Source organism: Kwoniella europaea, chromosome 1 (genome assembly GCF_036810445.1).
Source record: "Kwoniella europaea PYCC6329 chromosome 1, complete sequence".
Lineage (NCBI taxonomy): Eukaryota > Fungi > Basidiomycota > Tremellomycetes > Tremellales > Cryptococcaceae > Kwoniella > Kwoniella europaea.
Genome location: NC_089487.1, coordinates 2,230,190 through 2,257,303, shown reverse-complemented (window position 1 = coordinate 2,257,303; position 27,114 = coordinate 2,230,190). Strand labels below are relative to the sequence as shown.

General features: G+C 44.2%; 10 protein-coding genes across 10 annotated transcripts; 5 read left to right on the top strand and 5 right to left on the bottom strand.

Moving 5' to 3' along the window:
- Window positions 1-29: 29 nt before the first annotated feature.
- Window positions 30-2,750, bottom strand: V865_000847 (uncharacterized protein; the record flags this gene model as incomplete). Its single annotated transcript, XM_066224675.1, has 7 exons — window positions 30-95; window positions 179-580; window positions 673-1,332; window positions 1,419-1,722; window positions 1,799-1,950; window positions 2,045-2,518; window positions 2,589-2,750. The coding sequence occupies 7 exons, from the start codon at window positions 2,748-2,750 to the stop codon at window positions 30-32; spliced, it is 2,220 nt and encodes a 739-aa protein (XP_066080772.1).
- Window positions 2,751-3,087: 337 nt separating this feature from the next.
- On the top strand, window positions 3,088-3,845 carry V865_000846 (uncharacterized protein; the record flags this gene model as incomplete). Its single annotated transcript, XM_066224674.1, has 4 exons — window positions 3,088-3,208; window positions 3,361-3,402; window positions 3,499-3,687; window positions 3,772-3,845. 4 exons carry the CDS (start codon window positions 3,088-3,090, stop codon window positions 3,843-3,845), a joined length of 426 nt encoding a protein of 141 aa, XP_066080771.1.
- Window positions 3,846-4,093: 248 nt separating this feature from the next.
- V865_000845 (uncharacterized protein) lies at window positions 4,094-8,518 on the bottom strand (the record flags this gene model as incomplete). The annotated part of the gene is made up of 21 exons (XM_066224673.1): window positions 4,094-4,120; window positions 4,180-4,308; window positions 4,376-4,537; window positions 4,611-4,715; window positions 4,773-5,041; window positions 5,121-5,307; window positions 5,374-5,448; window positions 5,516-5,773; window positions 5,834-6,030; window positions 6,091-6,159; window positions 6,218-6,962; window positions 7,016-7,113; window positions 7,176-7,308; window positions 7,377-7,467; window positions 7,532-7,638; window positions 7,715-7,855; window positions 7,929-8,011; window positions 8,079-8,144; window positions 8,208-8,227; window positions 8,289-8,310; window positions 8,386-8,518. The coding sequence occupies 21 exons, from the start codon at window positions 8,516-8,518 to the stop codon at window positions 4,094-4,096; spliced, it is 3,117 nt and encodes a 1,038-aa protein (XP_066080770.1).
- An 824-nt stretch (window positions 8,519-9,342) lies between these two features.
- Window positions 9,343-10,946, bottom strand: V865_000844 (uncharacterized protein; the record flags this gene model as incomplete). The annotated part of the gene is made up of 7 exons (XM_066224672.1): window positions 9,343-9,448; window positions 9,522-9,599; window positions 9,667-9,688; window positions 9,756-9,919; window positions 10,041-10,301; window positions 10,513-10,634; window positions 10,728-10,946. 7 exons carry the CDS (start codon window positions 10,944-10,946, stop codon window positions 9,343-9,345), a joined length of 972 nt encoding a protein of 323 aa, XP_066080769.1.
- Window positions 10,947-11,570: 624 nt separating this feature from the next.
- On the top strand, window positions 11,571-12,992 carry V865_000843 (uncharacterized protein; the record flags this gene model as incomplete). The annotated part of the gene is made up of 5 exons (XM_066224671.1): window positions 11,571-11,781; window positions 11,860-12,201; window positions 12,319-12,526; window positions 12,642-12,770; window positions 12,884-12,992. The coding sequence occupies 5 exons, from the start codon at window positions 11,571-11,573 to the stop codon at window positions 12,990-12,992; spliced, it is 999 nt and encodes a 332-aa protein (XP_066080768.1).
- Window positions 12,993-13,336: 344 nt separating this feature from the next.
- On the top strand, window positions 13,337-14,385 carry V865_000842 (protein translocase SEC61 complex gamma subunit, archaeal and eukaryotic; the record flags this gene model as incomplete). The annotated part of the gene is made up of 5 exons (XM_066224670.1): window positions 13,337-13,399; window positions 13,561-13,594; window positions 14,070-14,157; window positions 14,258-14,272; window positions 14,373-14,385. The coding sequence occupies 5 exons, from the start codon at window positions 13,337-13,339 to the stop codon at window positions 14,383-14,385; spliced, it is 213 nt and encodes a 70-aa protein (XP_066080767.1).
- Window positions 14,386-15,161: 776 nt separating this feature from the next.
- Window positions 15,162-17,473, top strand: V865_000841 (A/G-specific adenine glycosylase; the record flags this gene model as incomplete). The annotated part of the gene is made up of 11 exons (XM_066224669.1): window positions 15,162-15,469; window positions 15,555-15,633; window positions 15,687-15,693; window positions 15,775-15,812; window positions 15,877-15,948; window positions 16,012-16,030; window positions 16,088-16,231; window positions 16,297-16,337; window positions 16,394-16,639; window positions 16,701-16,920; window positions 16,974-17,473. 11 exons carry the CDS (start codon window positions 15,162-15,164, stop codon window positions 17,471-17,473), a joined length of 1,674 nt encoding a protein of 557 aa, XP_066080766.1.
- Window positions 17,474-18,911: 1,438 nt separating this feature from the next.
- On the top strand, window positions 18,912-21,659 carry V865_000840 (uncharacterized protein; the record flags this gene model as incomplete). The annotated part of the gene is made up of 3 exons (XM_066224668.1): window positions 18,912-19,292; window positions 19,361-19,446; window positions 19,517-21,659. 3 exons carry the CDS (start codon window positions 18,912-18,914, stop codon window positions 21,657-21,659), a joined length of 2,610 nt encoding a protein of 869 aa, XP_066080765.1.
- Window positions 21,660-21,940: 281 nt separating this feature from the next.
- Window positions 21,941-24,186, bottom strand: V865_000839 (uncharacterized protein; the record flags this gene model as incomplete). The annotated part of the gene is made up of 2 exons (XM_066224667.1): window positions 21,941-23,806; window positions 23,917-24,186. 2 exons carry the CDS (start codon window positions 24,184-24,186, stop codon window positions 21,941-21,943), a joined length of 2,136 nt encoding a protein of 711 aa, XP_066080764.1.
- A 513-nt stretch (window positions 24,187-24,699) lies between these two features.
- V865_000838 (uncharacterized protein) lies at window positions 24,700-27,009 on the bottom strand (the record flags this gene model as incomplete). Its single annotated transcript, XM_066224666.1, has 3 exons — window positions 24,700-25,727; window positions 25,774-26,580; window positions 26,634-27,009. The coding sequence occupies 3 exons, from the start codon at window positions 27,007-27,009 to the stop codon at window positions 24,700-24,702; spliced, it is 2,211 nt and encodes a 736-aa protein (XP_066080763.1).
- Window positions 27,010-27,114: the final 105 nt, after the last annotated feature.

Below are 27,114 nucleotides of genomic sequence, written 5' to 3'. Positions count from 1 at the left end.
CTTTCCCGACCTTCTATAATCTATACCCTTTACATACATAACACACTCATTTCTTGACTTATAGTCGACCAATCACCATTCCGTCTAGCTTGTGTCTACCATCATTACACAGCATTAGCTTTCCATTTCCACTCAAGCGACCAGTACAATCTCAATGATCAAAAATCGTTCCACTCACATGAATTACTATGATCCGCTGATCATCACACATAACTCCATTTGCCAATCCTCCATGATCCCTCCTTATTTCCCTAAATGGCAATGCACTCTTTACATCATTTTTCCATATATTTCCTTTGGGCAACATCGAAGGTGCATCTCTGATTTTTATAGACCAATCCTTTTTAGCATAATCCATAAAGTTCATCGGTTCTTCCTCAGTAGATTGGGTTCTGCGTATATTTACAGGTGAGAAATCGAATATCATAAGATCCGATCGTTTAGGTGGGGGGATGATCTCATGAGTCTCATCCTCCAGATCATCCAAATTGGGATCTTCACTTGAAGGCCAAAGACCATGTCCCGAGGGTCGGATGGCAGGTATAAGGGAAACGAACCGGTATCCCGAACATGAACATACCTAGATGTGCATATTACCTTTTATCAGCTTCATCTTGATACGGATAACATAAGAAAGAAGCTGAATTGACTGAGAAGTAAAGAAAGACTCACCCAGCTCCTTCTTTTCATGACCGCATCCATGAATCTTGTATTATCCTCACCCCATTCACTCCAAGGTACGTTTCTCTCCACGCCCCTTATGCCCAACCCATCGAAATCACCTCCATTCCCATATGCTTCCTTCAATCTCTCTTCCCCTTCTGTTGCAAACTTCACTAGAGTCTCACGAAGGATAAAAATCTCATATGATCTCTTCCGATCTCTAATTGGTATATTATCGTCTTCGGTATTCCCAACCACTTTCAACTCAAATACCATTACTCCTTTACTTGGATTTTGCGTGAATGGTTTGGTTTTACCCAAGGTAGGACCAGAGCCTGAATTAGGTGGGAAAGCAGGATCCGGTCTTACGTCAAACGCATGAATTGATACCTCATCTGCAAAAGGAGGCAATTGCAATTGTGCCAATAATACTGGTCGAGGGGTTGTATCATCCATTGGATCAGTATCCAGAGGTTGTACAGGGTCAATAGGGTTGTTGCGGTCGGGTAAAAATGAATAGACCTGGATAACAGGTGGGAATATCGACCCGACTGATCGAGTTTCGGATGGTAAGACAGGTGAGATATTGGATGTGGAGGTAACGAGGAATGTCGTAGGTGTTAAGAGGGCGAATGACGAGAACCACCCGTTTTCAGGTAGCGATATACGCTATATGTAGGGTCGAGTAGCCTTGTAAGCATTGCCCTCGTTCCGAATGAAAAACAAAGAGAAAAGGGATCCGGTGCTCAACTTACAGATAAAACCTTTCCAGTTTTCCAATTCCAAGCAACCATCTCTTCTTCATGACCCAGACTACCCAATGCACCTATCCCAAACCCTAGCCCGGCTAATACCCAAGCAGGTGTAAATCTTGACACTTGCACTACAAGGGTATCACCCATGACCTGCAGCAGTTGCCGAGTATCCATGATGGCTTGCGAGAAAGGCGGGAAATCCAATGTGTCTGAATTGGCTAGTGGATGTGGTTTCAGAGTCGATAATGTTAAGAGATGATATCGATGAGTAGGAGCTGATCGCTTAGCATCTGATGATTCGGGTCTGTCATACAAATGAGATCAGTCATCGAGATTCTCATCAAAATCACATCATGCTAAGAATAATAACTCCGACTCACCTATGTTCGCTGACTACAATCAGATCTTGTGTGGGATCCATAGTAAGATCCGAAATTGGGAAATCAACTTTATGAGAGGTAGTCTGTATAGGCGGATCCTCCAAATCTGGATCCTGCATAGAAGGTAAAGGTACAAGCCGTATTGAGGAGGGCTGGCATGGGAATTCACCAATTAGCACATTCACCAAAGTGCAAGCACACAGAGAAGCGGTATTTAGCTATTAGGGCAGGAGACATATGGCTCACCTTGTCATCATCCATATCATTGAAATCATCGCACATCAAGAATATCCCTTCCTGCAATTCATATACACCTTCTCTACCTTGTACTTTGAATGTCCTTTTCTCACCCCAATCCAACGTCTCCCACCTCTTTTCTCGCTCTTTCAACAACTTGTTCCTGTCGGCTGGTGAGATGACAGCATCATGTGGAGTCAGGGTGGAGGGTTCCTTGGGCCATGGTGCGAGTGAGACAGATGGGATAGTCTGTCTTGGTCGGTCTGTATGAGGGGATTTGAGGGTGATGACAGACGATGACGAGTTGGAAGAGGGTTCTTCAGGCGATGAAGAGAGAGGGGTGTTGTCTGGGTTCTCGTGAGGATTAGTGAGAGATGAAGATGACGTATTGTTTGGAACATCGAGATATCCTGTAGTCTCCAACGTGAATTTGTATTGCAACAGTGCAGATGAATCGAATACGTCTCGCAAAGCCTTACAGACCTAAACGACGAACATTACATGTGAAATGAGCATAATCCAGATGAAGTTCGTGATAGAGAGACAAGCTTACCGATCTCAAACGTAGTCTGCCATTGATTTCCAGAAACAAATAAACTTGCTCTAGTATCTCGTCAGGAAGACATAGCAGTCCAGAGGGGACTTGAGAATGTGTGCTGTTACTCGATCGGGACCGTTTGGCTAAGGGTCGGTCAAGCTCGTCCGCCATGATCATTCTGGTGGGGATTCTGAATGGACTTGTGAGGACGGGGTGCAGGAGAAGCAATTTCTGTTGTGTTTGGATCCGTAAGGAGATGAGATGAGGTATAGTCTAACTTCTCTACCATGACTTCGTCCCTTGCAACTTGTACTTGATCATGCATCCACTTGCCTTCACTGCACTAGAAATCTTCGTGTTTACGTCATCCAGATAGTGTATTACGTAATATCACACCGTCCGGTGAGTTCAGCTTTCCTTGAAGCTCTTCTAGCTTGACAAGAGCTTCAATTCGCTTTGCTTGATCCATAACATCACTCCAACATCCATACAGTAAAATCCTGTACTGTCCACAATGCAGAACGATACGGCTATGAACCTACCTTCCGGGTCAAATAAGAAGAACACGGTGTACGTAGCTGGATTAGCACCAGAGGTGAGCGCGGATCAGCTGTTAGCTGCTTTTGTGACATTTGGTGAGTAGATTATGGTTAATCAATCTGCATGTCAAAACTATCATATACGCCGAGGACAGAGCAGAGTATGCGTACCAATAGGTTCAGGAACATGGATTCCTCTGAACGATCTCCTCATGACGCTGACACTATCATTCTGTGATCGTTTGTAGGTGATATAATCGATATCAAAATCCCACATGAAATCCATGATCGTGAGTTCTCCATCTGATCCCTTTCTCAAGTCCACATTTCAAGTATTCACCCAAACAGAGGCATAAGCTTATGATCATATGATATTTCCAACGTAGAATCGAAACATCGTGGATTCGCTTTTATAACATTCTCTCACCCCTCCGACGCTCAAGATGCTATTGATAATTTTGATTTAAATGAATTACCGGGATATCAAGGTCGAGGTAAATTTTTGAAATGCAGTTTGGCCAATCCAGATAGGTTCGCTAGCGAAGGTGGGGGAAGTGGAAGGTTCGATAAAGCCAGTGAGTTGAAGAGTCTATCTTGCTGAGAGTTCACGTTGAAGGTAACATGGATAATTGCTGATATGTCAAATTGCCATACAATAGTCTGGGCAACGGATCAATGGCAGCAAGCTCACGGTGAGAAACCAAGAGATGAAGTTGAGGTAGAAGGACAGTGATAAAATCATGGTCACCTGTAGGAAAAAAGACAGAAGGGACTTAAAATGATAGATAATTTACCTAAGTCAATGTATAATGTTGTAACATCTTATACTGAAAACCAGCCGGCTTGCAAGTACAATATTTGTTGGTGAACAGAAAACATCTTCTGCATATAGCAGTATATATACGTATAAAACAATCCGATCTTCTTCGATCTATCACTTTCTTCCTTATATTATCTTCTTCTTGTCTACGTGTTAGCAAATTAAATCTTGACCAAGACGTAAGGTACCTAATCACAGTCCCATCAGTACACAGCAAATATCAACGCAGAACATCAAGATAACTCACCTCGACATCTTCATCGTCCTCATCATTCACCATGACTTCCACCAACAGATTCTTGGTCCAAGGTGGGATAGGTTTCTTTGAAACGTGTTCAACAAGTTCGGACATCTTCATTGACATTCTGTCCGCAGCCTACATCACCAGGAGTGCAAATGTCAGCATACCGTAGATCTAACACGGAATCCAACTCATGACTCACCTTCTTTGCAGGTACGAAGGAAGACCATAACATCGAAACTCCCTGAGAAACCATTTGAACTTCGAGTTTATGATTGTTCTTGAACCAGTCCAAGAACTCTTGTAGAGTTGGGTTACCATCGATCTCGAATCTGTCCCAGAGAGTCCATTCGGTCTCGCCGTACTACAATAAGAGCGAAACAAACGCTGCAATTAGTACACATCCTTAGGAACTGGTCGATCCAACGTAGACTCACCTTCTGTTTAGCAGCAGCGATGGGTTCGGAGAAACCGAAGAACGGTAATGCAAGGTTAACGAAACCGTTCTTGTAATCTTCCAATTCATTCTTGCCATCGATCATCTGTGCAGAAAGCATCATCAGCTTTGACTATGTTCATTCAGGTGCACTAGAGCTCACCTTGTAAAGCTCCAAACATACTAAACCGACAGCCAAAGCTGTGGTGGTAGCGATAGCAGGGATAATCTTACCAGCGATCAACTTGGTCTTATGCCTGTCAGCAGGGGTGATACCGTAATTTGTAGCTCGAAGGTTAGAAGCGGCAGTGATGAAATCGATGTGATGGTTGGTGTCGTCATCTTTCTCGAAATCAACAGGTTGGAGTCTGAATCCAGCGAGGGATGAGGGCGGTGGCAGGGAAGCGACTAATGTGTCGATATCCTCATCACCTGTCATGGGCAGTAACTCTCAGCATCTCGTTCTTTAGGTGCTCATAATTCCATTCGCGGTGCGATGGCGATTACTCACTGTCATCTTGTTGAGGTGCGGGCTCGTTCTCGTTAACTTGGATCTTCACTCCGCTCTTAGGGGTGAACTCGGGTATCTCAAATGATGCAAGTACTTTTCGGAACAAAGCGGGATCGCGTTCGCCCTTGAGACCGTAGTTGAATGCGTGGAGGTTGGCAGCAGCGATTAGGTAGTCTAAGTCGAGAGGCTATGCGAAAAGTTATAAGCTGGCCGTCCGCCGCTGAATGGAATCCGCGCAGGATGAGGAGCTCACGTTATCAATGTTGAATTTCAAGGCATCCGGTGCTCGTTTAGGTCCCGACCAGAATGGAGTACCATTTGAGTTGACCTAAAGAAAAGGTCAAGTCAGTCAGAAATCAATATTGTAACCGCTAGGAGTATACACAACCACTCACCTGATCTTTGGGCAAGTTGAATAACAACTGCTTGATCTCATTGACATAATCATTCTCATACTGTAATCTAGCCCATTTGATGCAATCCTCGAAGCTCATTGGTCTATCCTTCTTGAGGTATTTCTCAATCTGTTTTAACTGATCGTGATGTTGTCCTGAGGATTTCAAGGTAGTTTCAACGAAATTAGGTTGCGAGAGGTACAGGTTGACAGTAGTGGGGGGATTGACGAACAATGAGTCGAAAGCTTCTCTCGCCCACTATGAGACAGAATACGTTGTCAGCGTCAAGCGTAGTCGGTTGGATGTAAGCTAACTCACTTGAATAGTATGTTCAATAGCATTAGGGAAATTCTTGACTGTACATGATGGGATAGATTTCTCAGGTGGATCTTGAGAAGAGGAGTATGATTCAGTCAAGAATGGGACAACTACTTGAGTGTTGGCCTTGGTCCCGAGTGTACCAGATTCAAGTAATGGTTTCTGGTAGAACACACATCGCCTGTCCATATATTGACCTAGGGGTTACGAGCCTTGAGTCAGCTCAAATACTGAATATTTTGGGTAAGTGGACTTACGAGCAGCAACATTGTCCAAAGCGTTAGTCACACCGTCAATGGCAGCGAAGAAATCATCTCCGTATTCCTCTGATCACTTCAACATTAGTATACGTATATAACTTCAAACTGACACATTGACACTCACGCTCAGTCTCGGGTCCGACTCTGTCTTGATGAGCGATGATCTTTCCTTTCAAGTTGGGGTTCATATCCGCGACAGCAGAGGCAGCAGATTCAGCTTTGAATTTTCCAACATCTTTAGCTCGGAAGAGGAACTGTCTGTTCAAGTTGGATTTCTCGATCGTGTCCAAATCGGTGACATGGATGATACCATTTTGACCGGTGGCTAAACCCATCATACTCCAATTCTTTAACATCTCACAACCGATTGCTCCCGAACCAACGAGGAATTGTCGGTTGTTGAAGATCTTGTCCTGGAAGGTCTTTCCAAAGACGGCAATTTGTCCATCGTATCTTGATCCAACGGGCTGAGCATCTTCTTCGGTAGGTAATTGCTTAGGTAGCGATTCCAATGAATCGAAGTACATCGATTGTTGCATCGGGTGGAATTTGGCTGAACAAGCTTTTAACACTTCTTGAGCGACAAATCCACCAATAACAGCTACCATAGGTGAAAGATCTCCTGTAGCTTGGTATGAAAGTTCTTGCAAAACCTTCTCGTTGAGCTCAGCAGAAGTACCAGCAATCTCCTTGGCGAGAGAAACGACAGTTGTGGCATCTTGGGAATTTCTAGGTCGAGGGAGATAACCTGACTTCTCATAGAATGCTGATAAGGCTTGGAAACCGATGTGAAGAGTTTCAGGTCGATCGAATTTGGCAAAGTCGGTTATGAAGAGCTCGGGGTTGGTAAGTGACTCTTTCAGGGATTTCTGTGAGGAAGAATTGTCAGTGCGATTCTCACTAAAGGGGGCATATTACTCACGAATTGAAGTATCTTCGGCATCTTCACCTGAGTGAAGATACCACCAGTCTTGTATTGTCCCAACCCTCTTGTATCACCAATGGCGAAAGTGTATGGGCCTTTGAAATCCGAAAGGCGTGTGAGCGAAGTGGGATTGCTGTGCAGATCTGAGTTTACTGACCTTTCACAGTGACTTTTCTGGGTTCACATCCATTCAATCCTTCCATACCCTTGACTTCTGAGAAGGTAACAAAATCTCCATCTTCTAAACCGTGTCGCGTCTCATCCAAACATGTAACGATACCCTCTTCATCCTACAGAACGACATGTCTTCATCAGCTTTGCAGCACGAGGTGGCATGAAATGAAGCTATCAAACTCACCTCTTCAACTTCGACAATCATACCTGTCTGAGGGTTCTCACCCGTAGGATCAACACAAGCGAAATCTTTACCGAAATCATTGAATACGGATCTACGGGTCACATGAGCTCAGCTTGAATGACGATTAAGTATGTATAGTGAGCGGGGTAGCTTACCCAAAAAGACCTCTGACATCAGCGGCGATGAAGTAGATACCTTTCTCTCTGCAGAACTCGTTTATCTCTACCTGTTTGGCTATCGTAGCGTTTGTCAAGACTACGACCTGTCAAGTTCAGTTTAGTCAGCTTGGTTCTATGCCAGCATTGGAATTTGGGAAGGGTGCGCTGTAGACAACTCACTTGATAAGGCGCTACCATCTCTGGAGTGATCTCCCCACTACCCTCAAGCAGCTTGATAGGCACATAACTGTTCAATTCCGCCAATCTTGGTCGGGTAACTTCCGCACGGGGTTTACCAATATCTTCTTCACGGAGGAAGAACTAAAATTGTGTTTGTCATTGGCATACGCTTGGACCTTGAGTTGCTCTCGCATTCATAGTATGGACAACTCACCTGGGTGCCTAAATCTGCTATCTCGGTGGGTGCAGGATCATAGATTGTGACTGTCTTCACTCCGGCCAAAGCGACGTTCTTGGCTACAAGAGGGTGATATGATCATGAGCTCGCAGAATGATTAATGGTTATAAAGCCAGAGATACTTACCAATTTCAACACCTAGACCTTTCATCCCTACAATCAACACGTTCGAAGCTGCCATCTTCTTCATAGCTATTATCAGAGTTTGAACGGTAAGCTCAGTGGTACGCAATGGCAACACCGAACGAAGCTCACCCTCATGACCTAATACATAGCTGTGGTATATAAGTGTATCAGCTGAGATCATATAGAATGAGGAGTATCTGTTTAGCTCACAGCTGACGAGAGTACAAACCCTCTAATCACAATTGACATGATGATTAATCAGCTTTCAACCTTGTTCCTTCTACCGAATGCACAGTTCGATGCTCACCGTCAACTGCGAAATAAGGTAGACCATCAGCTTTCCATTCGTCCGAACATGAAGACAGAAAGTTCTTCAGTGGAAAGATGAACTCACTTGAATCTCCAGGGACAGCTTCATCGACTTGCATCGGAGCAGCCATGTTGATAATCTAACTTGTGAATTATTCGATGGCAAATGGGTAATTTTCTGTGATATCTGTGATCCTCTCGATATTCTATTGATCTTTCCTACTAGTCTGATCTCGGGGAGATAGAGATCAATGATAATACAGAAGTTGTCAAAGAATATTCGTTGATGATGATTGATAAATCAAAGAAAGAAGATGGTATCAGGATTAAGATTAATGGATACTTGACGACGATGATGACACAACACCTCTAACCGATAGAGCAACGGAATCAAATTCATCAGCGGCGATTCTCACCTAACTGGAAAGAACAGCATAGGTATTTCCTATGGATGTACATGATTGATGACCTATGGTGTTCTCCGATTCCAACTGGTTCCTATCTGGGAGTATCGAGCTCATATAAATAGAGAACACCATAGGAAAAGGGGACGCCCTATCCGCCAGTAGGCCACAGATGGACGTCCTTCTCACATGCGCTGTATGCATATGAATATTTGTAGAGATTTGAGACTCGTCCGTGGATTTCCACCCCATCACCCGTATCCATCAATCAAAACCAAACCCCAAGCTGCAACGTTCCGAGGTGTTTCTATCTATATTCGGTATACATCAAAATTGTCCCATTTCTAGATCTATATATAAATGCTATATAACACGATGATACATGAAAAAAAGATCGTACATAAATAAACAGATCTAACGTATAAAGTCATAGAAGAGGGAAGGAAAGGAGAAGGAAGGAAACACCATCTATATGTTATTGGTCACGTCGCTATGCTATACTAGTGTTCTTGTTCTATATATGTATGTATATTTATTGATCCCGGGAGTTGTTAGAAATTAGAAAAGGGTGATGAGAGAGGTGAAAGAGAGGTGAAGAGTAAAGGCAACAAGAGGGCGATAAAGGGTGCCCCAGAGATGGTCGACCATGCGCCGCTCCTATGAAAACATCATTCGTTAGTCCAAGAAGGTTCTATGGTAAATGGATGGATTGTCCGTGCAAGAGACGTACGACGGAGGACGATCAGTTATCTTGACTGTCAAAACGGCTACCAGGCCATCTATTGCGGGTAAACCATCTTCCTCGACCCTGGTTCCAAAATACACGATCAGTTTATGTATCTACCATACAATTCGAATTTGTAATGGATACTCACGTTATATAATGGTTGATGTCATCTGACCAGATTGTCATCAGCACACCATCCTCTATCACACTCATAGAACGACTCTCTATAAAACTCACCACTTGAGTTCTTCAACAAACCCGAGACGTACTGAACGTCGGTCTGATAGGTGTAGTTCATATAAGTACCTGTTCCTGAGAACGTCGATGTATTGGTCAGATTCTTAGTCTCGATAGTCGTTCCGGTCAGATTGCCAATTAGTTGGTCCCGGCCTATATTGTAGCTATGAACCGAATGGTCAGCAATCATCGTGTAAGACAGTGCTCTACGAAGCAGTACACGACCATCGCAACTTCGATGTCTATCCCCAATGTGACCATGTCAGAGAGGAACGATAATCTCACCCATTGCTAACAATATCATGTCCACTGTTCAGATCCATCTCCACCGATACAGCCATAAAATAAGCATTGGTGGTATTCTGGATCCAATATCTCAAATGTAATCCACCATTAAACGTCTCTTGACAGGTTCCGATATATGGATTACCATAGTTGTATCGTAGTTCTTCTACTTCCGAGACGTTCCCCTGGTTATCACCTAAGTTGGCCTCCTGGATGGATCCCAAATGTTGACCGAGACATTCTTCTCCTAGGCCGGCGACGCTATGGGCGAGAGTAGGCAGAAACCATTCCGGAATTATGGTATAGTAGGATATGATCAAAGTTTCGAATTGATGTCAAAGGAATGTCATTATCGATCGTCGAAAAGCAAGAAGGAAGGAAAGTAACCAACCAACAGTCAGCATTTGGTCGGTTCGAACTTACTTAACAACACCACCAGAACATCGATCATAGAAGGGATAATGACACTCACAGCATGTAATTTAAGAACCCTCCTTCATCTGTGCTTTTAACCAAAACTTCTTTATCTGAATCTGCCGACAGAATGACATTCAAAGGTTCACCCAGACCAGCTGGGTATGTTCCATTAACGATCTGTCATTTACAAATCAAACCAAATCATACATTCCCTTATCAGCTCGCTCCGTTTTGACCCAAATGAGACAGACGTATGCGTATATGACTCACCGTAAGCATATAACCACCATTATCAGCTGGATTGTTATATCCACTGGCTCTTTTCCCCAATTTTGGACGTGGACTGGTCGCTGACCCGAGGATCTCTCGTTCTAGTGGCTGGACATCAGGCCATTTCGATGGACTGGCGAGTACGTATGATGTAGAAGGTAATAAAGCCAATAATTGAGATGCAATGAGTAAGAGGATCGACGATCGTGATGAAACCATTTCTATACTCCAATCTCTCTATACCTCTATTGGTTGGACCGAAATGGGAAAAAAGAAGAGAGGAAATGACAATATCTTGCTTGATTGTGAGACAAGGCAGTCGGCGATCGATGTGCACTTTTGAGTGAGTGGCCTTGGCACGCGTATACCTTTGTACCGTCGTTCGATTAACGTATTCTCGGTTTTCGTAATATTCGTATGAGAATGCAAAGACGATGAAAGGGAATACAAAGTGAAGTCTAGGAATCTATATCGATCTCTGAATCTATGGTGTCACAAAGAAGTCGAAGTGGTGCAGAATATAATGAGGAATGAGAGATAGTGTGGTATGTGACGATAGCGATACCTTGGTCTGCGAAGATTTAGTGTCAGACTATTGTGTATATTCATTACCCTGAATCCAAAAGTGATGGACTAACTTTTGTAACTTTTTTGTCATAATTCCTTCGGCAACTGAGCTATCTTCTCCTCCATCTCTTTTTGTCAATCAAACGAATCATCAAACACGTCATTCGAAACACTTGTATACCATAATCTGATCCCAGAAACCGCAGAGATAGCAAGTGATCTTCTTTAGAACGAAGAACAAAAAGACCAAGAAAAAAAAAACCCCAAAAAGACAAGATGAACACTCATACTCGCCATTTACTCCGATCCATCCCCACTTCAACGAAATCACGTCTTTCAACTGGAAACATCGTGGCTCGATGTATTTCGACATCCCAGATAGTCGGTCAAGTACCTCCCTCACCATCGAGCAATGCCTCGACATCGCACGGTAAGACGACTCATTTCGGGTTCAAGGAGGTACCAGAGGAACAGAAGGAGACATTGGGTTCGTTCACATCCCTCGCATACCTGTGTGACCCACTCACATATTGGATCAAGTACTGACATCGAGATGGTAATGCAGTCGGAAGCGTATTCAGCTCTGTAGCTTCATCTTACGATGTGATGAACGATGCGATGTCCCTGGGTATCCACAGACTATGGAAAGATTCTTTCGTCTCTTCGCTCTTACCCAGATTACCTCCGTCGTTACATCAAAATCAAGTACCGGGATCGTCGATAGAGGTCAGAGAACCATTCAGGTGTCTGGATGTTGCAGGAGGTACAGGTGATATAGCGTTGAGGATCCTTGATAGGGCAAGAGAGAAGTTCAACAGTAGGGATATCCAGGTGGAGATTGTTGACTTGAATCAGGGGATGTTGGATGAAGGTAGGAAGAGGGTCGCAAAAACTTTTTACTATAACAGTGAGTCTACGGTTCTCACATTCGTACATTCATCTGTTCCTTGGACCTCTTTTACGCACTGTGGTGCCTATCTGAGTTTGTCCGCTCGAAGCTTACCTTGCAATCTATATCATACAGCTCCCCAAATAACATTCACCCATGGAAATGCCCAATCGCTCCCTTCCCACATCGCAGATAACTCCATCGACCTGTATACCATCGCATTCGGAATCAGGAACTGTACCTCATTACCTGCAGTCCTAAGTGAAGCTCACAGAGTATTGAAGCCTGGAGGTAAAATTGGTGTACTGGAGTTTGGTAAAGTGTCAAATCCTCTATTCAAGGAGTAGGTTCCTATCTCTTTCTTATAATTTGTTTTGCGGAACTGTTATTTTAGGATGCGTTCCTCGAGGAAGGATGAGAAGACTGACTTGCATGCTGTTGTCTGCCTTGCATAACAGGATTTATCGACAATACTCATTCCAATTCATCCCTATTATGGGTAAGATCCTCGCTGGTGATTCGGAATCGTATCAATATCTGGTAGAATCCATAGAACGATTCCCATCGCAACCTGAGTTCGCACAACTGTGAGTAACCTCCATCTGGACACGACTATACACTCACTCTCGAAACTACCTCATCGGTTCCTGCATGGTATGAATGCGATTATGACCAACGCTGACATATCTTATTCGTTAAGTATGCGAAACGCAGGTTTCCAGACTGGTCAATTGAGAGAAGGTAAAGGTGGAGCTTGGACGGATTATACAAACGGTATAGCAACGGCTTGGACAGGTGTCAAAGCGTAGGTGAACATATGGTACCGTAGGACAACAACAATCATCACAGGTACAGCATCATCTAGCATGCATGCAATCATCACATGTTTCCCTGTTGTCCTGTCAGAGCACGAGTAAGCATATAACATGTAAACTTTAGCTTGCATGGTTGGAGCAGCATAAAATGCCACGTGGTCATGTTCAGGTAACGAATTCGAGTTACCACTTCCAGCACCACAGAGTGATAAACTATCGACCATCCATCTCCTTCGATTTCAACTCACCTTCAGACTGCACCTTATCGACCTCCATTACATTCCCTGCTATCTTTCTTCTTTCGACTTCCACCTACACCAGTGACGCCGGACACCACAATGTCAGAGAAATTGACAGAGTTCGCCGAGATCCCTCAGCAGTTCATCAAAGAAGGTACACAGGTGAGTTGACCATTCCTTCCTTCAAGTAGAAGAACCCCTGTACGATTCCATTCGTGCACCGGAGTGTATTAGTCATATTGATTGATGGTTACTGTACGGGGAATATGTCAAATATGAGTAGTACCAACAGTGCTGACGGTTTTGTGTGGTTGTTGTGGTAGTTTGTGAACAGATGTACGAAACCATCGAAAGAAGGTTAGTTCTCCATCCTCTGCTTCCTATCGATTGTAGATGGTTATATTACGAAATCCTGGAGGTGTATAAACTACATGTCCATATCGAGAGCACGGTACGGTGGTGGAATCGTCGGAGTCAGGGAAATATTGAATCAATAGACTTTCAGGAGTTGGAGGACTTGGAGATGATGGTAGAAGAGGTCGATGAAAGAGGATAACATCGTGCTGTCAGAGCATGAAATAACAACGAAGAGGGAGGACGTCATGCTGTAAACTCAGGACAAAAGGAGGGAGATCAACAGAAAGCTGGATTAGCGACAACGAATATAGGTGTCATCAGATCCTTATCCATCGTACTTCCCTGCTCTCTCGGGATACTCGATCAACTTTCGTCATATAACTTACCCATCCATCAAGGATCTTCCGTTACTTTACACCTCAGAAGATGACAAGAGGACATCTTACTAACATGGTGCTTTATGCCAACTTTGCAGAGTACATCCAACTTTGTCGAGCTGTCGCTGTAGGATTCGTCGTCATGGGTTTCATTGGTTATTTCGTCAAACTCATCCATATCCCTATGTGAGTCCCCTTGACATTGTACCTTTCTGGGATCAGGAGATGATCAACATGGAAATTTCGACCTCGTTTGCTGATGTTTCGTTGTGTTGCTTTGTTTCAGTAACAATATCTTAGTGTGAGTTTTCTCTACGCATCATCATTCTTTCAATTACGTCCATCACTTTCTGAGGACCTACGGTGGATTCATGCTGACATTAAATTCTCATTGTTCTTAGGGGAGGTGCATAAGCTTGATCGCCGTGGCTCGTATGAACGGGATGATAGGCTGAAATGGAAGGGGCTTGTTACGGAAAATGCATTGTATATACCCTCTAAAAATGGATCTACAGATGACCGATGTGCTGTCTGTTGAGTCGGACATCAACCTGGATGGATTGTTCTACGGTGAAGGTGATGGTGATGATGACGAAAATGCAAGGCGAGAATGAAGTCTTCCACGCGCACCCAGTGATAATCGTCAGAAGGGGTTCCACAGAGATCCATAATCAAGGTAAAAGTGGACGTCAGATCAGAGTTGATTCCCTAGACATCACACCTCATCAGTTGCTCTTGGTAGTCCATTGCTCGCACTCTCAATGTCTTCGATCTCGAAAAGACTCATTGCGTGTTGACACTAGGTTGTCCAGTTGAGCGTGCCAGCTTCCTTGTTTTTGATCTTTGATCATCAGAAAATATCCATTCCACAGGTGAAAACGAAACGATTCCAGATGTAATGCTGTTTTGTGGATCTATTCGCACAATGACTCGCCCAGTCGACTGCATATCTGATCTCACAACTCGATGAATGCATCTTGATGGCTTGCAGGATGATAAAAAGCTACGATACATACATACCGTTATGGAATCTCATAATCACTATTGGCTGGTTGTGCCTCCTCTCAACGCGACGCGTCCATCCGTGAGATCAAGAACATGACCATCGCCAATACGAGTGTTCATTTTTCATCCATCTATCAGTCATATACCATCTTTGACACACCCAGGATCGTTATACCTTCATAGACATGCGAGCGAGCTCTTCGAGATCGCCTTCCATCGTATCCATCCCCGATTCAGATGGTAGTGATTATAAGCCCATAGCAGACAGTCCAACCGGACGAACATCGGTCAAACGAAAGAGGATATCCGTCACTACTTCTTCCACCTCGACGGTGAAAAGAGCCAACGGTAAGGGTACGACGAAAAGCGAAGTGGTAGATATTGAAGATACTGCTGGACCAAGTGTAACAAGAGATCATGGATCGGAATATCATGCTGTCGACGAGATTGTCAAATATCAGAAGGATTTATTAGATTGGTTCGAAAGTTGCAGGTGAGCTATATCGTCCACTGGTTCATGAGGTTCTGGATGCATCTTGATACTGATGTAATGTGCATTGTGCATTGAGCGTATAAAGAGAGACGAGAGGTATGCCATGGAGGAAGAGATATGATCCGGAATTGAGTATGGAAGAGAAAGGTCAGAGGGCTTATGAAGTGAGCTGATGCATGCCTTGCGTACCTGAAGTATTACAAGCTGACTGAGACAGATTTGGGGTAAGCTTACACCGTTCAGCTCGCTCAGCTGTCGCTCATAATTGGATGATTGATGAATACTGTTGTTTTATGACTGTACAGTCTCCGAAGTCATGTTACAGCAGACCCAGGTTGCTACAGTAAGTCAAGTTTCGCTTTATTCGTTATGCAATCACTTTTTATTGACAGTTCGCTTTCTATCAGGTAATAGCATATTGGAAACGGTGGATAGAGAAATGGCCTACAATAGCTGATCTAGCCAAAGCCGATGTTGAGGTATGTCCTTCCCTCGCTCTCTTTAGATCTGTCGAAGGAAGCTGATCAATGAATTTGAGCTAGGAAGTAAATGCTATGTGGCGTGAGCTACCCTGTGGTACCTCGTCATCCTAGTTCGTGCTGATCTGTAGTGTGATAGGTGGACTTGGATATTATCGTCGTGCTCGATCATTACTGGCTGGAGCCAAGACTGTAATGTCCAAATCGAAATATCAAGGAAGATTGCCTGATGATCCGGCGGTAATGGAAAAAGAGATCGACGGTGTAGGAAGGTACACTGCTGGTGAGTCGTTCTCATACTAAAAACTGTATCCGTTTTCTCTCTGTAAGCTGATTATCACCTTGAAGGAGCAATTTGTTCCATGGCGTATGGGGTGCGAACACCAATCGTACGTCTTGACTATACAAGTGGATCTCGATGTTTGGCTTATATTTTATGATATAGGTTGATGGAAACATACATCGACTATTGACTCGATTACTTGCTGTCCACGCACCGCAGACAAGCCCCAGTACAATCAAATTCCTCTGGACTTCGGCTGAAACATTGGTAAATGAACTGCCAGAGGAAAAAGGGATTGCCGGAGATTGGAATCAAGCTTTGATGGAATTGGGTAGTCAAGTTTGTAAACCTGTTTCACCGGATTGTGGATCGTGTCCATTGAGAAAAGAATGTAAAGCTTATTCCGAGGTATGTGGATACAGTATACAATAGCTGTTAAAGAATATTGATAGATGTCGAATATGCGTAGTTATCAAAACCTCCTCCTACACCCCAAGAACCGATATGTACCCTCTGCGCTCCTATACCACTGAGTCCTAACACGGATAAGATACCAAGTGTCACGATCTTCCCTATGCGCAAGGAGAAAAAGGTGTCGCGAAGTGAGGAAGAATCTGTTTTAGTACTAGAATGGAAAGGTGAAAGTGATGAGGACAGGAAATGGTTATTCGTCAAACGACCTGAGAAAGGTGAGCTGGCCGTAGTCTTTCACAAATGCACAGCTAGCTGACATGAAGAACAGGTCTACTAGCCGGATTGTTCGAACCTCCTACCTCGCCCGTGCCCACCTCATCCTCACCGTCCAAATGCCTCGATGCTTCCTTGATCTCTTTGCAGGATTACCTTGAGTTCTCAGCTGGGATGGGAACACATCGATACGTTTCATCGATACCTCATATATTCTCACATATAAACATGACATATCATATCCATCATTCAGTCATACCTTCACCTACCCCTCCTCCTATTCTCGCATCAGCACCAAGATCGACGGTATGGTTAACTAGGGATGAAGTGGACCATGCGAATGTCGGCACGGGAGTCAAGAAAGTCTGGGCCGAGGTGTACGGATCGTGGGGTTCTTTCGATCTTGACAATATCCCAAAGGCGAAGAAACTCAAGAAAGGTAATTCAAGTGCAAAGAAGAAGAAACCGCTCGAAGAGGTAGTGAAGAATGGGAAGATCGTAAAGAAGGTTATGATGCCTGCAATGCCTACTAGAAAGGTCAAGGAGGTAATTTGATATTGTGCTTGATTTTGTTATTTCTTGGAACCAACCTACTGGCGGATAGATCTGGTATAGACCATATCATACGTACATGCCGCTTGCTCGATGAAAAATGCTTTACCATAAAGAGGGATCAAGCCTTGTACCACAAGCAAAGATAGCAAGATGACGAACTGGTTCATGCTACAATGAACGCTCCTCATATCATTCCAATCACACCATTCTCTTTCTTCATCTACGAAGACGAGATATGGCGCCTTCGTTGGAGTAATCCTACCAAACATATGGAATACTGTACCTTCACTTGGAGATGATAGATTTAAAACTCCTATCTATGTTTTGAGTTTAATATATCGGGAAGAGATAGATTACATGGAAAATTTAGTTTGTCTGTACCTTGAATGAGCCGATGTTGATCATTGATCTCATGATTGCGCAATAGAAAAGCAGCATTCCAGTTTTCATGATTCGTTCGAATGGTGACTTCCCAAGACGTGCTTAATATCGTCATCTCATCCCTTCGTCGAAAGGATAGAGTGTTCGATGATCTACATCTCTTGTCTGCATGATCTGAATAGAATGATATCAGAGAGGTATTCCAGATAATTTACTTGGATGGAGATAGCAAGTATGATGAATATCTGTAGATAACGCCTGATGTCGCCATCAATATTTGCATCAACGATTCAATAGATCTACAGGCACGGTCACCTGAACATTCCTTCCCAATTCACGTACAGTATCTGCCGCATGACGGGGAAGTACCTGCATTCTAGTATACGAGTAGATCAACCTGATTCAATGGTCTCGTGCTGGTCATAGACACATCGTGTGGTAAGCTTAGGTTGCAATTGGAAATGCCACCTCCACCGAGATGTTCCCCGTCAAAATCGGATGTTTTTTAATCTTACCCTGAAAGAAAGAAGTGTGAAACTTGGTTGAAAACCCAAAGGGAGGGGTGTCTAACCGATTTTGATTTAGATTTATAATTTTCAGATATCGCTACTATGAGTATGGCGTGATCAGTCGTCTTCATTTTGCGCTTACTATTTCATTTTTACACCATCGTTTAACCGTTTTAAATCGATTTCTTTCCAACATTTGATGCTACTGATACTCCACATCTCGATGCATCGTGCGTGCAAGGGTAGGACGATCTCGTCAGACTCGTGGAGTGATCTGGGGTAATTCCAGATAATTAACATGACGTATCGAGCTATTCCAGATTTTTAACTGATCACATCTTTCGATTGTTGTTGAATACTCCTTTTTTACTAAGTTTTCGTTCAACGTACGGTGAATGATCCTCTGCAAAAGTCTCTGTTCTGTCTCACCTCTACCACTACAACGTTCATTTACCACATCATAGATCTCTCCTCCTTAAATAAGACGCAACGAAGACGTGATCAACTGTACCTTTTTTAACACCACAAGATATCCTCTTTCTCTTCGAATGAAAAGTATAAGTACCGACAAGATTTGGAATTATAAAGGAAAACAGAAAGCTACATTCGTAGATCAAGAACAAGATCACTCCCAATCTCCGACTGAAACAATTTCGACAACAAATCCAAATTCAGTCACCGATACGAATACGAATTCAACAGGAGGTACTCATCCCTTCATTCGTATTCACGAACCTTCTCCACCTTCCTCCCCTTCCCCTTCGTCATCAAGACGTCTAGCCAAGATGCAGGCAGTACACGAATCCCAACATCAACCCCGTGATCTCAAGACCAAAGTGAAGAATTACTTTGGATACACCGATACCACACCTGAAACCATCTCAGTCTTCGGCTGGGCCAAAAGTGCAACCCCAGATGCTAGATCAGGAGTGAGTCAGCCTTGAAAATTTCGATTCAATACAAAATGGATTACTAATACCTTTTTCGCCACAACCAGGTGAAGAATTATCTTCTCTCCCTCTTCCCTTTCTTACAATGGGCTCCAAGGTATAACCTGACATGGTTGTTCGGTGATCTTGTTGCGTATGTCATCTCGCGATTAAGTCGTCTGAACAGATGTATCATCAAGCTGACTTGATCTCCATGTATGTAGCGGTATCACTGTCGGTATGGTCTTGGTACCTCAATCACTCTCCTATGCCAAAATCGCCTTACTCGATCCTCAATACGGTCTCTACTCCTCCTTCATCGGTGTGCTCACCTATGCTTTCTTCGCCACTTCCAAAGATGTCTCTATCGGTCCTGTAGCAGTCATGTCATTAGAAACCGGTAACATCATCTCAAAGGTCCAATCCGAGTATGGCGATCTCTACTCTGCTCCGGTGATCGCAACCGCTCTAGCGTTCATCTGTGGTTTCATCGTCCTGGCAATTGGATTATTGAGGCTCGGATGGTTGGTAGAATTCATTCCTCAACCTGCCGTATCGGGATTCATGACTGGTTCAGCCCTCAACATCGCCGCTGGTCAAGTCCCAGCTTTGATGGGTTTAGCCAAGAGGTTCAACACCAGAGACGCAACTTACAAAGTTATCATCAACACTTTGAAGAACCTTAGATTCAGTTCATTAGATGCTGCCTTTGGAGTAACTTCTCTAGCTTTGTTATACTTCATCAAATGGGGTTTGGCCTGGGTAGGACAAAAGAAACCCAGATATGCCAGAGCTGCATTCTTCGCTTCTTGTGTCAGACACGCTTTCGTCATCATCATCTACACCATCATCTCATGGCGAATCAACATCCACCACAAGACTGCCCGAATCGCTTTGGTCGGTACAGTACCATCGGGTCTTCAACATGTCGGTAGACCCGAGATTACCGGTGAACTCATCGCTGCTATTGGTCCTCACATCCCTGTCGCCACCATCATCTTATTGTTGGAGCACATCTCGATCTCAAAATCCTTCGGTCGATTGAACGGATATAAGATCAACCCCAATCAGGAATTGATCGCTATCGGAGTGAACAACACCCTCGGTACACTCTTCTCTGCTTATCCTTCTACTGGTTCCTTCTCTCGATCAGCCTTGAAATCGAAAGCAGGTGTACGAACTCCCGCCGCAGGTTTGGCCACTGGTGTAGTAGTCATTGTCGCTCTTTACGCTGTTGCTCCTGCATTCTACTGGATTCCTAATGCCACTCTATCAGCCTTGATCATTCACGCCGTAGCAGATTTGGTCGCTTCTCCCAAGCATTCTTATGCTTTCTGGAGGGTATCACCTTTGGAATACATCATCTTCGTCGGTGCAGTCCTCTGGTCAGTCTTCTACACTATCGAATCCGGTATTTACTGGTCTCTCGCTACCTCCATCGTCTTGTTGTTGGTCAGATTGGCTAGACCCAAGGGCCATTTCCTCGGTCGAGTGAGGATCAAGCCTGAATCTGCTGAAGGCGGTCATCAAACCAGAGATGTGTATCTACCACTCTGTTCAGAAGCTCATCAAGATATCCCCGTCGAAGCTCCTCCACCTGGTGTAGTGATCTACCGATTCGAAGAATCTTTCTTATACCCCAATGCTTCATTGATCAACGATCGAATAGTCAACTATGTCAAACAACATACTAGACGAGGTAAAGATTTCACTGGTATCTCAGCAGGTGATAGACCATGGAACGATCCTGGACCCAAAGCCAAGGACGCCGCGATCTTAGCAGAGAACGATCTAACCAAACCTAAACTTCGTGCTGTCATCTTGGATTTCACTGCCGTAGCGAACCTCGATACGACAGGTGTACAAAACTTGATTGATACCAGAGTAGAAGTCGAGAAATGGGCAGATGCTAAAGTTGAATTCCACTTCTGTGGTATTCTGTCACCTTGGATTAGAAGAGCCTTGATTGCCGGTGGATTCGGACAGGGAAATACCAGAAAGGGGACTGCATTGGAAGTCGCTCCTGCTGTAATCGAAAATTTGGAAAACGTAGCTTCACCTCATCCCGTTCCTGAAAGAGACGAAGATGGGTTCCCAATCAACAATAGACCGGTTGACATTGAGACTGGACAATACGATCAGAACCAACAAGGTGGAAGTGGAAGTGGTACATCTTCATCTAGAGCTTCGTACGTTGACGAAAAAGATGTTCATGGAGTATCCTTAAACAAGGATGGAAGCTATGCCAGGAGAAGAACTTCAGAGAACTCACAAAAGACCGTTCCACTTGTGGATCGATCGACTCCGTTCTTCCATTTCGATCTACACGATGCCATCAACTCGTTGCATCTTACGGAAGATCAGTAGGTCAACAGGTTATGTGCTCAATAGAATAGGATAGAATACGGAAACAAGTATAATGTCTGTTTGTGTAATTCAAAAGTGTTTTCCGGATGTAAAGTTTTACTCAATAGTGAATCAGTTTATACGATGATCTTATGCAATGATATCAGTGTAACACATAACTCTTGTATAGACAAGCCTAATCTTCTGAAGCATCCATCGTACAGACAGCCGTTGCATTGCATCTTCATACCAGAGTCTTAAGTTTTATACAGTTCAGCATTAGCATCATATTCTTGCCAACATCATATGACATTTTTAACGATCACCAAACTCTTCTCTGTCAGAACTACCACCAAATCTTTCCCTCCTACTTTGACATTACCAACACCTAGCAACGCACCTTTCTCACCTCCACTGACAGGTATGACACCTTGTTTAGCTGTATTTCTATCTCCGACCGCAGGAGGATAGTAAACATATAGATTGCCTTGTCCTACCGAACTTCCCGAATCGAACGCCAGCACTGTCGTTCTCGATCCTTCCCCCGAAGCCGAAGAGGTTTTTAGTCGTTTGGATGATGAAGGTGAAGTAAGTTCGGCATGTTCATGAGGATGTACTTCCTGTGAAGAGATAGTTGTAGTAGTAAAGTGCTTAATCAATCTTAGATCCCTTTTACTTGATAAAACAAAGGCTAAAGCAGGATTGGTCGATAAGTGTTTCCAAGGTTTTTTCGTTATGTCTTCCTGTGTTTGCGACTGTGACTGAGGGGAGAATAATAATCCATCTACGGCTGATTTGATTATTATTCCATTTTCTTCATTGGATAATGGTGTAGATAAGACTGATGTTGTAGTTTTGGACCAATCCAATTTGATTTTGTTTGATTCCTCAGTATGATCTAGTTGCTGGATAAAACCAATGAAAACTTCTTTACCGATTTTACCAGTCTCATCGAACGATCCTTGATTCTCCGTCAAAGGATCTTCATCGTCATCAAGATCGAAATCCATCTCTTCCCTCAACAAAGCTGGCATAGCAGGATGCGAACTTGGTGGATCACCTTCACCTTCTGATCTAGTTTTAATAGACTTGAAAGATTCCCTTACGGCTGCCAAAGTCGCTTCTGATAGTGTCTCCGGTACTTCATCTTCTTCCTCGTCATCGTATGAGAATACCGTTGGCCATCTGACATTATGGTCTACCTTTGATAGGTCGATCTCGACTTGAGATTTTGATGGATCATAGCTCCATGAGGATAATTCCGGATCGATGTTGGTCCATAAGGCTCGAGTTTGCTTTTTGACGAATTGATCGAGTTGAGGTGATATATCGGAAGTGGGTGAGAGAGAGAACGAGAGTGTGGTGGAAGTAAGGTCCAGTTTGATATCTTGACGAGTTATCAATTTGTGAAGTGGGATGATAATATTCAGGCTTTCTGAATCCTGCGTCCACTGGTATGGATATACCTTTTCTTCCTCATGACTTTCTACTTCCATCTTCTCTTCATTTTCGGAAGTGACAAGTGAAGGAGGTATAGAAGCACCTAAACCAAGTTTTGCGATTTTCGCTTCTCTCTCCCTCTTCTCCTTATCTTCCTTACTTTCCTCTTCCTCACTATCTTCCTTCGAAAGTAGCTTATATTCTTCGGGAGAAAGTACGATCCATCCACTATGCTCCGTAGAGTAATGACAATGAATAGGTAGATCGTCACTGCTCAACTTCCAATTCACGCTTAACTTCTCAACTTCCTCTTGTTCGTCTACCCCATTGTGAGCCGATGGGTTGAGGGTAATTTCGATCAATTCGAAAGTCGTCAACTGCGACGATTTTATAGTCTTCTTGCCTTCGTTTGCCTTTATTGATCTCGTTATTAGCAAACTCACTTGTTCGGTCGATATTGTATGTGATGCACGGAGGAGGAATGGCGATGATTCGTTTGAGTCGAGGTTGGAAGAAGGGAGATCGTATTTAGCGATGAACTGGCCTTGTAAAGAGCCTGTCTCGTCAGGTGAGGTAGTTTCCAGTACGTATAATGACCCTGAACCTGACGATACTGCCCATGTCGTCGGGGTCAAAGGTGAAACAGATGGGAATTCGGATTGCTGTTCACTGGATGAGATTGGAAGTGGTAACGAAGCGAGCTTGGAGAACGTCGGTTGTAAATCGTCCTGTTCGTCAGCGTCAAGAAGAGTTCCAAAGTTCAAGTCAGTATATCCTCTCGAACAGTGTGCAGGAAACTTCACGATGCCGATGTGCGACGAATGAGAACCTCACTCACACCAATGATGAAGCCTACAACCCCCCAATCTTTGTCTACATACACTCCCACACCATCTGCATTCACCGAAAGATGATCCCATCCAATCCTATTCCTGACTTCTTTGAAGCTGAGATACGAAGAAGTGTTGTACCCTACCCTACTTTGCGTTGAGCCAGGCTCAGGTAAGGGGTATTCCAATAAGTCGTTATCGGGGTCTAGGGACTGGAGTTTGTAGGTCTCAAATTGTGGGTAAAGGAGGGATTTATCGGGTGGAAATAGGTAAGACATCTTGATGCGGTCGTAACCTCTGAATGGTCTTTGGTCAGAGATCGATACTTTATGTCATGTATCGCTCGTGAGATATATATGACCCATCGAACAGTAGAGTCATGTTGTTGTCGAGCGGAGCACATCGAACCACCTCCACCTCGTCGAATCTCGCACATTCCGTCATCACCAATCCAATCTAGCTATCTGTTGCACATGGATCAAGCAGTACGTGATGACTTTTTTAATGCATATTGTTCATGCCTACATTTCTCTTGACATGGTGAGGTTTCGCTATTTATCATACAGTACAACACATAATTGTGGGAACGCTGATGATACTGATGCAATACAGGTATCCCTTCCAAATTCCCAAAAAACACTACTACCACCGAAAATCGTGTGGAATCTTCATATCTGTTCTTGGGCTCATCTCATCCTATTTTATCGATCTCTGATTTGCTCTACATGATGATCCACTCCATGATCGTTGAGTTGCTATGTATCGGAAAGTCAGCATATACGATCTATACTCTATAAACTTACCTCAACGGTCTCACAGACTACTCGACAGACTCCATCACCGTCCCTCCACGCACAAGTGTAGCCAGATGTTGGAGCCGTGGGACTTTCTCTCGCCGGAGGGGAAGCTTGGAAGACATCGCGTAGGTCTGGCGACGGGTCGATTCTCTTTGATTTACTTCCAGTTCCAGCTTTTGGTCTCGGATCATCATATTCGTCGGAAGAATCCGTTTCCTGATCATCTTCATCCTCATCCCCATTCTCGTCTGCATCAGGTATCACACCCATTTTCATCGCTCTGATCACCTCCAATTGATCTACAAGCTCTTCATTCCTTTCAGACATTGCCTTCACCTTCTTCGTCAGGCCATCAATCTCTCTACCCCTCGCGACAAATTGTCTCGATAATTCCTCGTACTCTCTCTTGGTGGCGGTATAAGCAGCAGCTCTTTGCCTAACATCATCATCGGTTCTTCGAGATTGACTCAACAGCATATTCAACTGAGAACGCAATTTATCAATTTCTTTCTCCCTCGTATTTTGCATGGTCTCGGAGTGTAGTTTTTGTTGTTTTAAGCCGACTGACAATTGTGATTTGAGGGTTTTGATTTGAGCCTGATATTTCGCACTCAATTGGCATTCTGTGACAGCTCGATTCGAAGCTTCCGCATATTGTTTTCTTAGAAACTGTGTATCTTCCATAAGCGCTTGTTTACTTTGGTTTAATCGTTCGACCTCAGCTTCCAGTTCGGCCACGCGAGGGTCAGGGATGGGTTGAGTGGGATGCTGTGGGTGTGATGGCTGTGAAAGATGTGACTTCAGTTGGAGTTCCAATTCAGCTATTCTCGATCTGGCTTCGATGAGGGCCAGAGTATCGGGATGAGATTGAGGTTTGGAAGTTTGCTCCAAATCAGCTTGTAATCTTACTATAATTTGTCGAGCCTCTTCTAACGCGAGGGTATCGGGGTGTATGAATGACTCTGCGGGAGGGGCCGTGTCTGGGGGATTGTCGATTGGAGCGGATTGATCGTTGTCGATTACTGTAGAGTGGTTAGCGTGATCATTCATTTGCGGAGACAAACCTACATTGAGACTTATCCACATCCGTTTTCTCAGGTCTATCGCCTCCTACCCCTTCTCCAGCACTTGAATCCAGATCGTCCAAGTCCTCATCATGTATACTTGGCTCAGGTGACCCGTCCTTAGCCGACGCCGTAACGTCATCCGAACTGTCTGCGTCCAATTGTACCCCTTCTTCACCGTCCCTTCGTATAGTCTTATGCGATCTTAGAACCACTCGAACTCCATCAGGTTCGGGTTCCGTATCGTCCGCGTGAACCGAAGCGCCAGATCGCTCTCGCTCGCTGAATGTTCTAGTCGATGATCTAGGAGAAGAGAATTGTTGGATAGGATCTAATTGAGATTGGTTGATGAAGCCCAAGCCACCGTCCGAGGCAGATGCCTGACTTGGCTGAAGAGGCGTGCTACGGTTGTCGTGAGGTGCAGTGGATACCTGTATGCGGGTACGCCTTCTGGACGATGATCCCCGTAGCGTTCGTCGAGACCGATTAGCAGCCGTAGAAGGACCAGGACCGGCAGTACTCTCGTCCGATGATGTATGAATCTCGACAGTCGTTTGGGAATTTGCAGACCGAGTTCTGCGGAGAGGAACTACCGCGTGATTATCTGCAGGTTCTTTGGGAGGAATATCAACCGCAATTGGACGATTGACGTTTCCAGTGGATCTACTGGGCGTTGTAGGTAGAGAGGTCAATTCAGAAGAAAGGGCGGTGAGAGCAGAAGTATCCGAATTGATCCTATTGATTTGAGCATTGGTTGACTTGTGAGGACTTCGTGCAGGAGTAGACCTGGTTCGGCTTCTACTACTACGAGCTGCTGAAAATCAATTCGACTGAAACTACGGTAAGGAGATGGATATAACTCACAATTCAGTTCGAATGTCACTGAAGGTTCGCCTTCCTTCTTATGGTCCATCTTCCTCTTCTTGTTTCCCGATTTCTCCTCTTTCATCTTACTCTCCTGTGCTTCCCTATTGGCTCTCTTGGCCTTCCATTCACGTACTAGATCCGTTGTACAATCCTTTTTCTTCGTCCAAGAAGGCGTCCAGGGCTTCCCAGTATCAGGATCTTCTCCTTTCCACTGTACCAGATAGTCTCCCGTTTTGGGTGGTCCTCTTTCATCCAATATTTCTGATACCTCCCACAAGTTGTCGGCATCGCCTTCCTGGGAGATGAATTGGGTCTCCGGAGGTGATGAGTCGGATGGCAATGAGTACGACCTTCTTGATCTCTTGCTTCTCATCTCGAAGCCGAGCTTGGAGGTTGTAGGGGATCGTTTGGTCAGATGAGGATGTGCCGAGGGGAAAGTGCGGAATGATGCGAAATGAATGAAGCAGAAAGAGGATGT